The sequence below is a fragment of the Saccoglossus kowalevskii genome, chromosome 15 (assembly GCF_978046115.1).
Source record: "Saccoglossus kowalevskii chromosome 15, keSacKowa6.1, whole genome shotgun sequence".
Classification (NCBI taxonomy): Eukaryota; Metazoa; Hemichordata; class Enteropneusta; family Harrimaniidae; genus Saccoglossus; species Saccoglossus kowalevskii.
The window spans coordinates 11,821,374-11,836,405 of NC_140655.1; the positions used below are offsets into that span (position 1 = coordinate 11,821,374).

General features: G+C 36.9%; 1 protein-coding gene across 1 annotated transcript; it reads left to right on the forward strand.

Annotated features, from left to right (window-relative positions):
• The first annotated feature begins 11,534 nt into the window (after window positions 1-11,534).
• On the forward strand, window positions 11,535-14,786 carry LOC100371427 (tripartite motif-containing protein 2-like). The gene has a single exon (XM_006820010.3). The coding sequence runs from the start codon at window positions 11,594-11,596 to the stop codon at window positions 13,814-13,816; it is 2,223 nt and encodes a 740-aa protein (XP_006820073.3). The 5' UTR covers window positions 11,535-11,593; the 3' UTR covers window positions 13,817-14,786.
• The last annotated feature ends 246 nt before the right edge of the window (window positions 14,787-15,032 follow it).

The following is a 15,032-nucleotide window of genomic DNA, read 5'->3' on the forward strand; positions in this document are numbered from 1 at the left end:
ATAGAAATTTACAAAGTGTGAATTTACGTTCACAATTGGATCACTTCAGGTGGTTCACAATTGGTTCACTTCAGGTGTGCCATAGATGAGGTTTTGCAATATACTGTACACAGATAAATTTCAAAATGAACGCCATTAGCAATGATGGACATTCTTATTTCTGCAATGAATCCTATTTCAGATGATATGATATTCAGACAGTAAATATTGTCAATTATAAGACAAGAAGAAAAATTACAATAACAAGTCATTGACAATGACACAGTCCCCGTTAAGTTCTCTTTTTGCTCGTCATATTAAAGCGGAGGGGTTGTCGCGAGTGTGTCCTTGAAACTCAAGTTCCAAGTGGCGTATACAACAGACGTGTTTCGTGTCATAGTAATATGGCCAAAATAAAAACAGCCGTTATTCGGCCATCTCTGATCTGATTATGAAACACACTGATATGTATGATGTATGTGCCAAATACGAATGAAAATAGTACATAAATTGTGGAAATATAGTAGTAAGGCCAAAAAGTCAGATGGCTGTCAATCGGCTATCCTTGATCAGATTTTGAAACAAATTGTCATGGACATGCATCCTAACATGTATAAAGTACATTTTAACTGACAGAGCACGTCCAAGATACCGCATAAAAAAACAAAAACAAGATGCCTGCCAGTCGACCATCTTTGATCCAATTGCGAAATAAATCGTCATGGACATGTATAATCTATGTACCAAGTTTGAATGACAATTGACAAAGCATGTCCAAAATACAACATTTTCAAAAAACAAGATGGCTGGCAGTCGGCCATTTTGAATCGAATCGCTAAACCACTGCATTTGCATATGTCCCACATAAGGTACTGGGCACATGCAAAGAATGAACGAAATCGGTCCAAGGGAATCTGAAATATGACTCCGGACGGACGCACGGACGGACAGAAGGACGGAGACCGAATTATAAGTCCCCGTTTTTGGACTTCGTCCGAACGCGGACTAATAAAAAAATAACTGATATAAATACTGGTCACATTTGGCACACATAATACATGCAAAATACATTATTTTTAGGCGAGTAACACGTATCTATAAATGCAAGTGACTCACCGTACAGTTTTCCCAGTTTTCAGTTTTATTTCGATGATCTAATTTATCCTTTCCAACTTTGGAATGATGCAGTTTATTACCGTCTTCATCTGTCACTCTGTACAAGTTGTGTTCTTTTTTCTCTGGTGCTTTCCTAACCCGTGGACAGTTTAGTTCGTTTCCCTTCACGTCGGTTTCTCTCAAATCATGCCATACCGAATGGGGTAATTTATGGGACGGTAACTGTGAAACCAAACATGTGTACAGACAAATTCAAATTGTATTTTATACTAGTACATGTAATTTATGTATTAATTCATCCAGCTTCTATATACATAATGTTATAATATAATCTCCAAATAGCACATCAGACAGGACATGATATTAATGCTATTATGCACCACGATCAATTCCAATAAGAACCCAACTTACCTGAGTGGAGTCCAGTCTGTATGGTGGTGGTAGTCTTGGCTTCTTTGTGGCAAATAAGGGCACACTGGGTTCATTGTAAGTCAGCGATACAGCAGTAGTACTAATACAAATTTAAAGACACAACAGCAGCTTCAGTATATCAAGAACTCAAGTCACCCTAATAACAGAACACAAAAATACTACCTCACACGGAAGCCTGTCACCAAGTTGCATTGATGTTGTCATGACAATGCTATGGGGCGACGCTAGTCGATAGAGGGCGCTATCCACTATCATATGATAAAATTTAGAACAATGGTTTAATGAAGCATTTTCTTGATCAGAAATTTCAGAATCCAATAATATACCCTCTTTTGATTTATACGATCTTCTAGAAAGTGCATCGGGTTGGTGGTGTAGTTTTCCTTTCTTATGAGTTAAAACGAAATTGTAATTTTGTAAAGCCATAACCCATCTGCAATCACGACCCGAGAGATTTTGGTTTTTAAAGAAATGCAGTATGTTTCTATTATCGGTGTAAATCTTGAATTGTCTACCTGCCACGTAACTACTACAAGATTTGACGGCATAATATAATGAGTATAGCTCCAAATCTCCAATTGACCAACGTGCTTGTTGTTTTGATAATTTGTGACCTGACGCGAAAATTAATCTTTGTTTAGAATCTTGTACCTGTTCTAGAGTGAAGGCCACTGCTTTAGTACTGGCATCGCAATAAATTTTGAATTCTTTGTTAAAATCTGGGAATCCTAAAACTGGATAGTTACATAACTTATCTTTCAACTCGACAAATGCCTGTTCACATTTGTCTGTCCATACGAATTTAGTGTTAGATTTCGTTAGGTTATATAATGGACTAGCAATTTCTGAAAATTTCTAATGCATTTTCTGTAATAATTTGCTAGACCAGTGAAAGCTCTGACTTCGCGTACTTTGGTGGGATGAGGATAATTCGCAATAGCCGATATTTTCTCTGGATCCGGCGAGATACCTTCGGCTGACAGTACGTGCCCCAAGAATTTAATCTGACTTTTAGCAAATTGGCATTTACCTGGTTTCAGTTTTAGACCACTTTTAATGAACGTCTGCAGAACAAAATCTATATGATGTATATGCGATTCAAATGTAGGGGAAAATATAACCATATTGTCAATATATATCATGAGGTATTTCCATAATACATTGTTGAAAATAGTGAATAATGTTCTTTGAAATTGGGCACTAGAGTTACATGAGCCCATGGGTACACGCTTGTATCGATACGAGTTGTTTGCTGTTTTAAACGTTGTACAGTCCCTGGAATTCGGAGATGATTCTAATTGATGAAAAGAAGACTGTACATCCAGAGTTGTAAATAGAGTAGGTTTATTAACGCCCATAGATTCTAGACAATCGTGTGCTTTGGGGAGGGGAAAATTAAACGGGATGGTTTGTGAGTTGAGACCTCTAAAATCACACGTAAAACGTATTTTTCCATTTGGTTTAGTAACTAGAACGATAGGAGCTCCCCATTGACTGACTGATTCCTCAATTATGTCCTGATTTAACATTTCGGTAATTTGTTCATTAAGGGATTCTCTTTGATTTGGGTTAATTCGACACGGTTGTCGGTTTACTGGACGCACGCCAGGTTTTAGTTGAATTTCATGAGAAAAGATATTACAAAACCCAATTTGACCATCTCTGCCAACGAATGCTTGTTTATTTCGCAGAATCGTATCCCTTAGTATTTCTCACTCATGTGAGTCAATATTAGATTCGGATAATTTAATTTCGGAGAGTAGATATTGATCATCCTCACATAAATTGGGTTCCGCAGGAGTATTAGTGGGATGTTTGTCTGATTCAGGGAGAGGGACAATCGTAGCTTGAGAGGGCAATGGGCAGAAGTTCCCCAGTTTTGTGTTCTTTTTTATATATACTGTATTATCTGATGGGTTAAGAATGCGAATGTGGATTTTATTTTGTTTAGCGGTAGTAAGAACTCGACCAGTTGTATATCCTTTAGCTGTGGTATGGTTAGCTGCAAACGTTGTCCCAATTAGGCTATCTGGCAATTTTGATTTCAGTCGGGCCACTTGAATACTTTCAGTTTTAGGTGGAATAGCGAAACTATGAGCAGCGGAAAATGTTGTAGGCGTTTGAAAATTAAATTTATTGGAACTATAATCTACTTTAACTTTATGTATGGCCAAAAAGCCCTGGCCTAAAATGCTATCTTGCCATAATTCTGGGATAATGTGGAGACGTAATTTTACTTTCTGAGAGCCAATAATGCCAGAAGTTTCTAAAACACCTTCTACTTTTAGTGGATCACCCGAAGCTGTAGTGACTCTAGAAACTGTTGGATTAGAGCGCTGAATGTGGCGGAGGGAGGGAATTTTCTTGAAAATATTATTATTTGCGCAACTTATCATGGCACCACTATCTAATAAACATTTAATATTATAGCTCTTAATTTGAACATTAATCAAATTATCAAAATATATGTCGTGCGATTCAGGGAGGGCAATGGAATTTAATGGGAACTGTGATGGGTTAAGTTTATTGTGATCATTTGAACCAGACACACCACCACTTACCGTGACTGGTTGTGGTAGTTTAAAGACCTCTGATTACATTGAAATGCTTTATGGTTTTCCGAACCACAATTATAGCAAGCAGGACGAGAATTGCGGTCGTGGTAATTTTGTGGTTGTCGTCGTTTATAGTGCGAAGGCTGGGACCAACATTCAGAATTGTCGTGACCTGGTCAGTTGCAAAAATCATAATATTTGCTAGATCTATGCATGCATTTCTCTGTAGCGTGACCCACCATTTGGCAATTTGAGCAGTACAAAGGTTTACGGTGGCTAGAAAATGTACCATTACTCCTTCCTTGGGCATATCCATCACCCTTTTGTGAAAACCTCGGAACGGAGTTTGTCAAGTCAGAGTGATGTCGATTATGTTGCGGTGTGCGTGAGTGTGATGTACTCTGAGAATGTATGTGGTTTATACTGTCAGTAATGTTTTGTTCGTCTTTACTCATCTGAAGCTCTGATAAATGTTTTGTGATTTCTCCCATTTGTAATTGTAATTTATCCAGTTTCGTCGAAAGTGTGTGGGTGGTCAGATTATTAGCGCTAGCACTGGGTACGCCAGGAATTAGTTGTACGACGGTTTGTTCAGATTCTTTGGTATGTGCGATAAATTCATATTCATAACATATATCCAACGCCTCCTCCATGGTTTTGGGATTTTTTAGAATGATATACGGAGCATACTCGCTTCGCAAACCTTTAAGAAACATGATAAGTAAATTGTCGGTGTCGCCATTAGATTTCTCGATCTCTAAAGTTAAAACACGCGCATATTCTGCGGCACTTTGACATATCTGTTGTTTTACATTATCCAGAGATTTAGATACAAACCATTCGGGAGATTTACTGCGAAAATGGGTTTTAAACTCGGTTTCTAGTTCCGTGAATGTAGTTTTAATTCGTTGTGAAAGATTCCTATGCCAATCAAATGCTAAACCGGATAAAAATAGTGGCAATGCGCGCAACGTTTTTTCTTCCGCCCACTGATTGAAAGTACATAATTGGGTAAATTGGGTCCACCATGATATTGGATTACAATCACGGTCGCCATAAAATTTGGGTGGTGCGAACGATGAACCTAGACTAGCGCTTCGAGATTTTGTTTCGTTTTCAGACAAAGTTTTTACGTGAAGAGTTTGTTCAAGAGAGGAGGAACGTAGGTTGTCTATTACATTGTGTAATTGTTTCAAGTCGTCTAATGTACTGGTAACAAGTTCAAGTTTTTCTTCAATGTTAGACACAAATTCTTGGGTTCGAGTATGAGTCATTTCGTTTAGTTTAGCTCTAGATCTTGTCTGAATAATACGAGGCAAATCAGAGGCCATACACTAAGTATATATCAAAATTAATAAAATAGTACGTACCTTAGATTGAAGATAATCTTGTGTCTTGGCGTCGAGTGGATTCTCCACCATGTAAACAATGCGGGTTTTGTCTATCAGGGGTTGTTATGGGTGGATGGTTCGTCAGGTTGAATACACGGGAAGTGGTTGTAACGGGGAATGGGTAACTCGCAAGGCAGTAAGTGGTACACTAGGATCGCTCGACACTTATACGCACCATTCAGTCATAAGGACACCAGTAATATAGTATAGCCGGATATTTATTACAACTACAATCGTCACCATAAGCCCCCGGTCCTCTTCTCCCTTAATACGCTAGAACCCCCCATTTTTATAAACGACAGTGTTAATCGTTCAACCAATAGTCTAAATACTTTGCATGCGTTGTCATGACGGCATGTGGACTCCGCCAGTGAGGGCGTCGCCCCATAGCCTCGTCATGACAACATCAATGCAACTTGGTGACAAGCCAGGCATAGCCGACAAAGCGGGCGTCGAAGTACGAACACAGTTGACAGCTGCAAGTCACATGTAAAAACAACAGACACGAGGATCAAGTCACGTGCAACAACAACAGATACGAAATAGGTCCCTTCTTTTGTATTGACCCCCTAAGAATTGCTAATTCCCCCTTTCGAACTCTTCCCCGAAAAATAATATATCGCCCTTTTAGAATATATTGACCCACAATTTGATCTTCTGACTTGTTACTGATTTGAATGGTGAGTGGAAATTGAGGAAACACCGTTAAAACAAATTTAAGTAGGTCGGTATTCGAGGTCATTGTGAATAACTTGAACCTGCTGATGAGACAAGGTGTCTCTCAGAACGTTTCCCAGCATGTATGTGGTACGTTTTTTTTTTAGTTTTGTGGGAAACTTTTGAAGTGAATATAATTAACTTGGGGTCTTACACTGGAGTTGAGTCGACTGAACGACGGAAATGATCCTGCATGATTGGCAGATCAAGTTCAATAAAAGTAAAATAAATTCACGCCGCACATTCTAATTATGGTGTGAAACCTATATGAAATCAACGCCTCGGACATAAGAAGTATACGGTCCGTTTGGTGCTAAAACGTGAGGACATGTCAAGAAATTGCAGAATTAGTTTATATAATTACAACAATGTCCTGTTGTGTGTTATCATTATCATATCATACTAATTTCCATATATCGACGAACACATCTTGGTCTGTCACGCTTTGATGTGATTCGCTGCAGCCATTGCTAGCACATGTCACGTGAACCCTTTGATCCGAAACAAAATAATTCTTCAAACACATCAACAAATTGAAAACGTGACACTTTTAAAATAGGAGAAAAATATAGCGTTCAAAACATGAAGAAAACAGTGAGTCACCTAGCCACAATTCTATATGGTTCACACTACAATTTCAAGTCACAAAAGCAGAATAAAAATAGCTGAACGAGAACAATAAAAGTGCCTATCAGATCAGTGATAGTCATCGCAAAGTTTTAGAATTATACTTCTAGTAGTTGACGGACATCCAAAATGAAGATATGTCAAAGCGTCGATATTGTTACCTCTAGTCGTCTAATATTTAAGAGGTCTATTATTCTTAGAGGTTTTACTAATATTTTAGATTAAGAACGACGACACATCTAAACGCATTTGTCGATTTAAACGACACCGTACAATAAATCTTGAATATTCCGGATGTTGTCATTCTTACCGTGACAATAGTTGCTGAGGATAATCATGTGCCGATTAGATATTGTTTCCCATTGACCATGGCAGCCTGATTGATGTAGCACTCTGAGTCGTTGCAGCGTGGATCGTAGTGTGCAGGGGTAATGAAATGTTATGTAATGCTGAACACATACAGTAAAATGCCATCGACAAAAAATGCCAAACTCCACAAAACGTACCTACACATGAATTGATGACATCACGAAATACACATCAAAATAAAGACCTGAGGTAACAACTTGAATAACAACTACATGTATTCGAAATTTATGACTGTCAAGGTTTTCTTTTTCTTTTAATTCTGATAGTGCACATCCTAAGCTAGCTTTGAATAATATATATTTAGTACAGCTACATATTGTATATATTGTATTCTATATCAAGTTTAACTAACACATTAATATCTTGCACACATGATATACACAGTAGTTGAATCGGGATTGTCTTCACCTGAGCACGCGCGAGAATTGAGTCCCAAACGACGATAACAACACACGATGAAACGCAAAGGCTCATGGGTAGACGCTTGTTTATAAACAATGACACGCTGTGGTCATCTGACGCATGCGCAGGTGACGACTCCTCCGCTTTAATTTAACTTGGGCTGGAACATTTGGAATTGCTGAACTGTGACACCCGCATAATCTTTTCATAGAATAAGTTTATACGGAGCTGACGCCAGAGATAATTCTAAACGTGTGCAGATTTAATTGAACGAGGCAGCTGGTGTTATCTACAATTCATTTCACAACATTGGTCTGTGTACTGAAATAATGTCTGTATAATGTAAGCAGGTGGATCTTTCATTGTGTGAACTGTTAACTCTTTATTCAATTATGTGCAACCTGATTGGATGGCATTTAATGTATGCGCTATTTCACCAGATGTAGTGACTGTAACAAATTTGCATGTCCATATTCTATAAAACGAGTCTTCGTTTCAACATAAGGAGCAGACCACAAGTCTACTGACGTCTCTGTGATTCTGGCCAAGTTACCAGAGGACCCTGCCTGTTTGGTGAATTTGTGAAACTGGGGACATTCCAAGACCGTTGAATTGTGTTGCTGTCATCTCTGCCATACCAAGTGTTTGCCTTACGTGACTGGTTTCACCCAAGCATCGACGCCTCACCTGGAAGTCTTCAGAACACTGGTAATATGTGTACACAAACATGAATCAGCCATGCAGCTATTAGTTCTCCTTTATACCGCATTACTAGTTTGGTAATCTCTAAAATTATTCAAAATTTCTTTTAATGCCGCTAACCGGTAATTATTTTATTTTACATCGCATTCAAGTTGTTATTCTTTATTATTTTGTCATTTTGTTAAATTAAATGTACCGTTTTTTATTTTATTCTTTTATTCTTTTTTATTCCATGTACCAATCACGGCTATTGACTAAACAATGCATTATATTCCTGTTTTCTGTCTAAGCATTGATTTCATTTTCCATGAACATCCATGTTGTAGATCTGCACGTGAAAACTGTATTTTTTTATACAAACTTCATCCATTTTCAATTGGCGGTTCACAAACGCCTTCAAGTTTAACGTTTGGGGACAATGGTTCACGTAACTTCCATGCAGGCTCACGTGGCGTTGTTAAATTACTTCAAATTTCAAAACTGCGAGTTAGTAACAGAATGCCACAAGCCGTCGAAGCATCCTCAATTATTTATATTCTGAATCTAATTAGTATTACTAACCCGTCCTTTATTCTATTTGTTAATGATACCCATAAGTTGACACAACAAACCCCTTTCCTTCCGCATTTTTTGAATATTTATAAATTTTAAAAAGCAGTTGAATCCAATCAACGAGCCCAGTGTGGAGTGATATCTTTGAAAATATTCCAATGTCATTCTATCACACGATTTATAAATTTTTGGCCTGACTTATTTGAATTGTGAAAATTACAAATGTTTATAAAAATGATGGGAACGGGTTTGTTGTGTTGATAATACCTCGCGTACCAAATTGGTATTAAACTATGTTCGTCGCACGATTATATTATGTTGTTTCAACTGATTACATTAACTGCAACCACAGCATTTCCATCAAATTTAGGTAAACGTGTTTTTGTTACTTTTACGTAATTTCATATTTTCGACATTCGATTGTTGTCTGCATACGTAACGGCCCTGACGTAACGCGAGTGTCGGTTCTGTAACACCACGAGTTGCGTGAATATGACATAATACCAACAATGTATAACGACTAATACTAATACGAATATAATATTTGTAGGAGATAACAATATTATTCAAGATAAAAATTAAATTAATACTTCGTCTCTGGGTGACCTCGAACAGTTGGTGTTAGGCGCCTAAACTTTAACATGCTTAACAATTCATAATTATAATATTTGTGACAGTATCGTAATTTTTATTTTGTATTCTTTCTTGATTTTTAATATTTTAAAATATGAACCTTAATGTTACTTTTGTTTATACAACCATTCCACTCCTACGTGTAATATTGAACTTCAAAAAAATAATGTTTGGTCCATGGCTCACTTTTAATATTCTAAATCTATAGGGCTGTTCCCTTTTCATGTTTGCTATTTGATGGTGTTCACGTGGCCTCAGTTTGAGATCTGCCACATAAAATTGTGAACGTACCATGCAAAGTATTATCTTCAGAAGGACGGGAGATTTCATCATAGTCACTAGTTACGTAAATATAATACAAACAACGATTGTGTATTATTCTGTGCATAATTCTGGAGGGAAAAATGAACTTTTTATAAACATTTTACCTTTTTTTACTTCGCGCACAGAGGCAATATTTTTTTGAAGATTAAATTTGCAAAATTGCTTCATCTAAAACAAAATTGTTTGCGTCCAGACCTTATTTGCATTTTTTTGTAACAAATGTATGTTTGCAATTTCCCCCCTGAAAACTTTTCGGATTTTGTATGATCCATCCTTCACCGTAAAGTGATTACCATATAAATATGTATAACTTTAATCGCATTTTGGTGAATTATAATGATAGACCGTCACAACACAGTATCATAATAAAATAGATGAGTGAACTCCAACCACCTTAACATTATTTGCAATGCACACTCGTGATTAAACAAAGTCTTAAGACATTTTTAATAATCGTTGCCCTCTTTCTCTGCTTAACAACCCTGAAATCTTGTCGATAGAGGGCGTAACTCGAACATCTGCAGACATTGCTCAGAATGTCACACGCAAGGTAAATGTGATATCTGACCCTAAGATGTTGTATAAATCAGTGATGAGTTTATAAATGTATCAAAGACGTATGCACTTTCAATTTTGTTGGCGTAAATCTGTGGTACGAGAATCCATATATTTCGTTTCATGTTGTTCAAATAATATTAACCACAAAAAGACAAATTCCGTGATAGCCACGCTGTTGTAAAACTACTACCACTTAATCATATATACTAGTAGTCAATTATTCGTACCCGTTATGTGTGTTGTTGCTACACGTTCAAATTCACACCTTTGTCTAAATGAGTAGCGGAATACCTGGCAACACAGGGACTCATTATAGTCACTTGGTTCTGAAAATCAATAAATACTATTTTTTTTTAAAGTTATCCGCTATACGAATATAAATAATAAGTTTATTTATATGCGTATAGCGGGTGATTTTTTTTTTTAAATAGTATTTATTGAATTTCAGCCCAAGTGACTGTGACTCATTACTACATGCGATGGGAGCACGTATAGGAATGAACCCTTGTGTCTTGCAGTTGTTCAGAATTTGCGCTTGTGGGGCATTTTAAATTTGTTCCAGGTCACTACCTCCACATAATACAGGGATGAACGGATAGGAAACCGTAGAGCGGATATGTTTAAGCCAACGAAATGAACCCCATATCAGATTCATGAAAATCGGTAAGTTGGATTTAATCGTACAATAATCTTGACAATATTGGGGAAAATGTTGTTCATGATTATGATTTCTGTTCATGAAGTTACTTTTTTATTGAATAAAAAAAACAATGGTATATTTCGTTCAAATAATTAAATATATGTTCTTGTTTCCTAATTTTTTTTTTGGTAATGTGGAACAAGGCCTCGTATACGTCAGTGATTTGTAGATGTCACTTTATGATAAATACCCGTATGTTCAATGCAGTCACGTGATTGACATTGACGCAGTCTTTCCGAATAAATAGTCGTAATTCTTAGTATTTATGCCACGTGATTAGATAAGTCTACCAGACCTGCTTATTGAGGGCGATGTTACCAGGGATCGCTCAACAGTGTATTGGCAATAGGTATTATCACCCTAATCGACTAAATTGAAATTTTTTATTGCAATTCGTAACATCAACACTCTTTTTCTGTGCAACGACGTCACCCCATTCATTGTATTTATATCACGTGGTTTTTGAACCTTGACACAAAGCGCAGGCGGAAGTATTGTAAGATAAAACCGATAGACGTGACAACTGTTGGCTAACCATGGCTACGGCAGTATCGAAAATACTTGAAAAAATCGATGACAACTTTCTTGTATGTACGGTGTGTTCTGAGAGATACCGTAATGCCAAGATTCTACCGTGTCTGCACAGTTTCTGTGAGCAGTGTGTCGACAAACTGGTAGAGAAATCGGGAGGTAAGAATATACCCTGCCCATTGTGTAGACGAGTTCATGACCTCACAAAAGGAGCCAGCAGTGTGCAGTCGAACGTCTTTTTAAACGAGTTGGTCGTCTTACTTGGAAAACGAGACAAAAGGACAAACGAAGTACAAAAATGTGAAGGGTGTCAGCGAGATCCGATGACCACCCATTGTATTGATTGTACAATAGGACTGTGTGACATTTGTATATCGACCCATAAACGACTTCCGTCTACGAAGTCCCATAACCTGATGTCACTACAAACGTACCAGGCTGCAAAGTCCGCTGATATTGCTACGGTTCAACCACCTGTCTACTGTAGTCATCACCCTGGTAACCAACTGGAATTACATTGTGATACCTGTGATATTCCAATTTGCGTCGCGTGTACCGCTCTAAATCATAAAATAACTGAACATAATTGCCGATATCTGAAAGACGCTGCCTCCCAGTATACCACGGATTTGACCAAGGTGACAAACATGCTAGCAGAGAAAGAAAAAGAAGCGAAGGAGAGCAAAGAAAACGTTCAGCAGATGACAGAACTGCTAGAAAATCGATTTAGTGAGCAAGAACATAAACTAAATGTTCACATTGAGACGGTGGTGGCGGAAATCACGGCTAAAATTCGTAAAAACGGTGAAGCGTTATTGCATGAAATGAACAATGTTTTCAGTGAGAGAAAACAGAATTTGCATGCGCAATTGAATGAACTGGAAATTGCTGAAAGTGATATGAAACATGCACGTGACTTTGCCACACATCTAATGAATTATGGGAATGCTGCACAACTGATGTCTGCTAAGAAGGGAATGACGTCACAGATAGATGAACTGCTGGAGCTAGACACCAAACAGCGTCCAGCTGAAGACTACTACATCGAGTTTCAATGCTATGATGACTTTTGTGAGACCAAAACTCTGGGTGAGATACTTCACAACAAATACATTTTGGAGATGAAAGATGTATCCACATATAGGACTGGTGATGATGTATCCATAACCATGGCAACAACTGATGGCAATGTGGTGGACTTTGTGGCACTAAAACAGAAAATCCAATCTAAAATGAAGACTCCATCCAACACGATAGAAGAAGTAGAAGTGACTGACAGTAAAGACGGGACTTGTAGTCTGACATATCAGGCTAAGGTAGAAGGGGTGCATGAATTGACAGTTTTAGTGAATAACAAATCAGTGCAGGGTTCACCTGTTAAGATTAATGTAATTCCTAAGAAGGGGTTGATGGGTAATTATGGTAAGAACGGATCAGGAGTGAGTCAGTTTAGTTACCCTCGTGATGTCCTGATAACCAGTGAAGGGAATGTATTAGTTTGTGACAGTAAAAATATTCGACTTCAATTACTGACCTTGGATGGAAAACATAAACGAATGATTCAATTCATTGGTTTTAATAAACCATTCTATCCATACTTTGCTGCAAAGTCACAGGATGGTAATTATTTCATAGTAGATGATAATAACAAACAAGTAGTTGTATGTAATAACAATTTTGAACTAATTAGATGTTTTGGCATTGGGGAACTGACATATCCTAGGGGTATTAGCATTAGCCCTGTGAATGGAAGGGTATATGTTGTTGACTATAATTCCCATTGTATAAGAATCTACAACCAAGATGGGAGATATATAAAGTCATTCGGATCACAGGGTGATGGGGACTGTCAGTTTCAATCTCCTTGGGGAATTTCTACTGATAGTAAAGGTAATCTCATTGTGGCAGATAGCTGGAACCACCGCATACAAGTACTGACTGGTGAAGGAGAATTTCTATTCAAGTTCGGAAGTCATGGAAATTCTGATGGTCAACTACATAATCCTTCAGGTGTAGCTACTGATACAGATGGATATGTGTATGTGAGTGATTATAATAATAATAGGGTTCAGAAGTATGACTGCCATGGTCAATTTGTATGTCGTATTGATAGTCCTGCTGATGGGTTGAGTTTACCCCTTGGTATCTGTGTCACAAATGATAAACCATTTGGTAAGGTTGTAGTGGCTGATTATGGGAATAACTGTATGAAAATATTTGCACAATAGTTTAAATAAGTTTAATTATCAATAGTTGTAAATAATTAACCTTGTATTCCTCAATAAATGAATCGGCCATTTACAAATTGTATCTATTCTACATAACCCTAGTTCTCTATTTGTACAGATGTGTAATTTCAATTGTAACTACCACGCATTGCAAGAAGGTGTGAATTTTTTTTGGGAGGGGGGGTTTAAAAAAATATTAAAATAGTTATCTTGGACGATCCTCGCGTTTCAATTTAAAGATGCTTTCATTTGCTGTAAAATCCATTTGGTAATGCCTATTACCTGTGAGTCTTTGCAGTGTTCACTCAATTAATTGTCCAATTTACTGCCATGTACACAAGATGTATACCATCAAATTTGTTTAAAATTAGTGATATTTGCCGAGAGTTGTACTAATTTTGTTTTTTGGAATAGATTGTTAAAATGTTAAACGTATCTGTTTTGGGAAATAAGCCAGTGTCAAAGCAGGTGTTAAGGTCGTGGCTAGAGGGCGCCTGTTTTTATCCAAGACATGTGATTGGTTGTTTTCAATTGTCATTTTAAAAATATTTGATATAAAACAAATTTATGCCTTGATAGTAAATTTTATGTAATGTAATTTTGAAATTCACAAAATTTCAAACAATCTGAAGTCACTTTAAAATTTTGTTTTGCGATTTCGCCATCTAAATATGCAAGTCAGTATTTGATAATTTTGAGTCATCTTTTCAGGCATTACGCTACAACTTTTCATATTTTAGCAGACATAAGATTATATTTAGCCAATACATATATTTTAACCATTTTTTATCATTAAAAAAATAAGTAGTTTGAAATTTAATATTTGTGAAATTTTTATGGATTTATAGTTTCTGTATTCCATGCGTTTAAACCCAAAATATCACAGATGTATGGTTTGTGTTCTGATATATTATTATCTATACCAGAAAACGAGGTGATTTTATAATAAACTAGTCATTGTAAGTACTGATTTTGATTGTATTGTATTGAAGGTGTAATCAATCCTGCAATCATTTTTAGTTGTCCTATGTAGATCTGTTTGGTGACATCTGAAATGTAATTATTCTGTCATTCAAGTTGGTAAAAAAAAAGAACGATGCATTATGGGAGTCTGTGCCAATGTCAACATCCATGCATGACTATAAGCCTGCACATTGTGGCATAATTGACATTTTTGACAACCATTATACGCAATGTAGGGGGTGGGTGTTGAGTA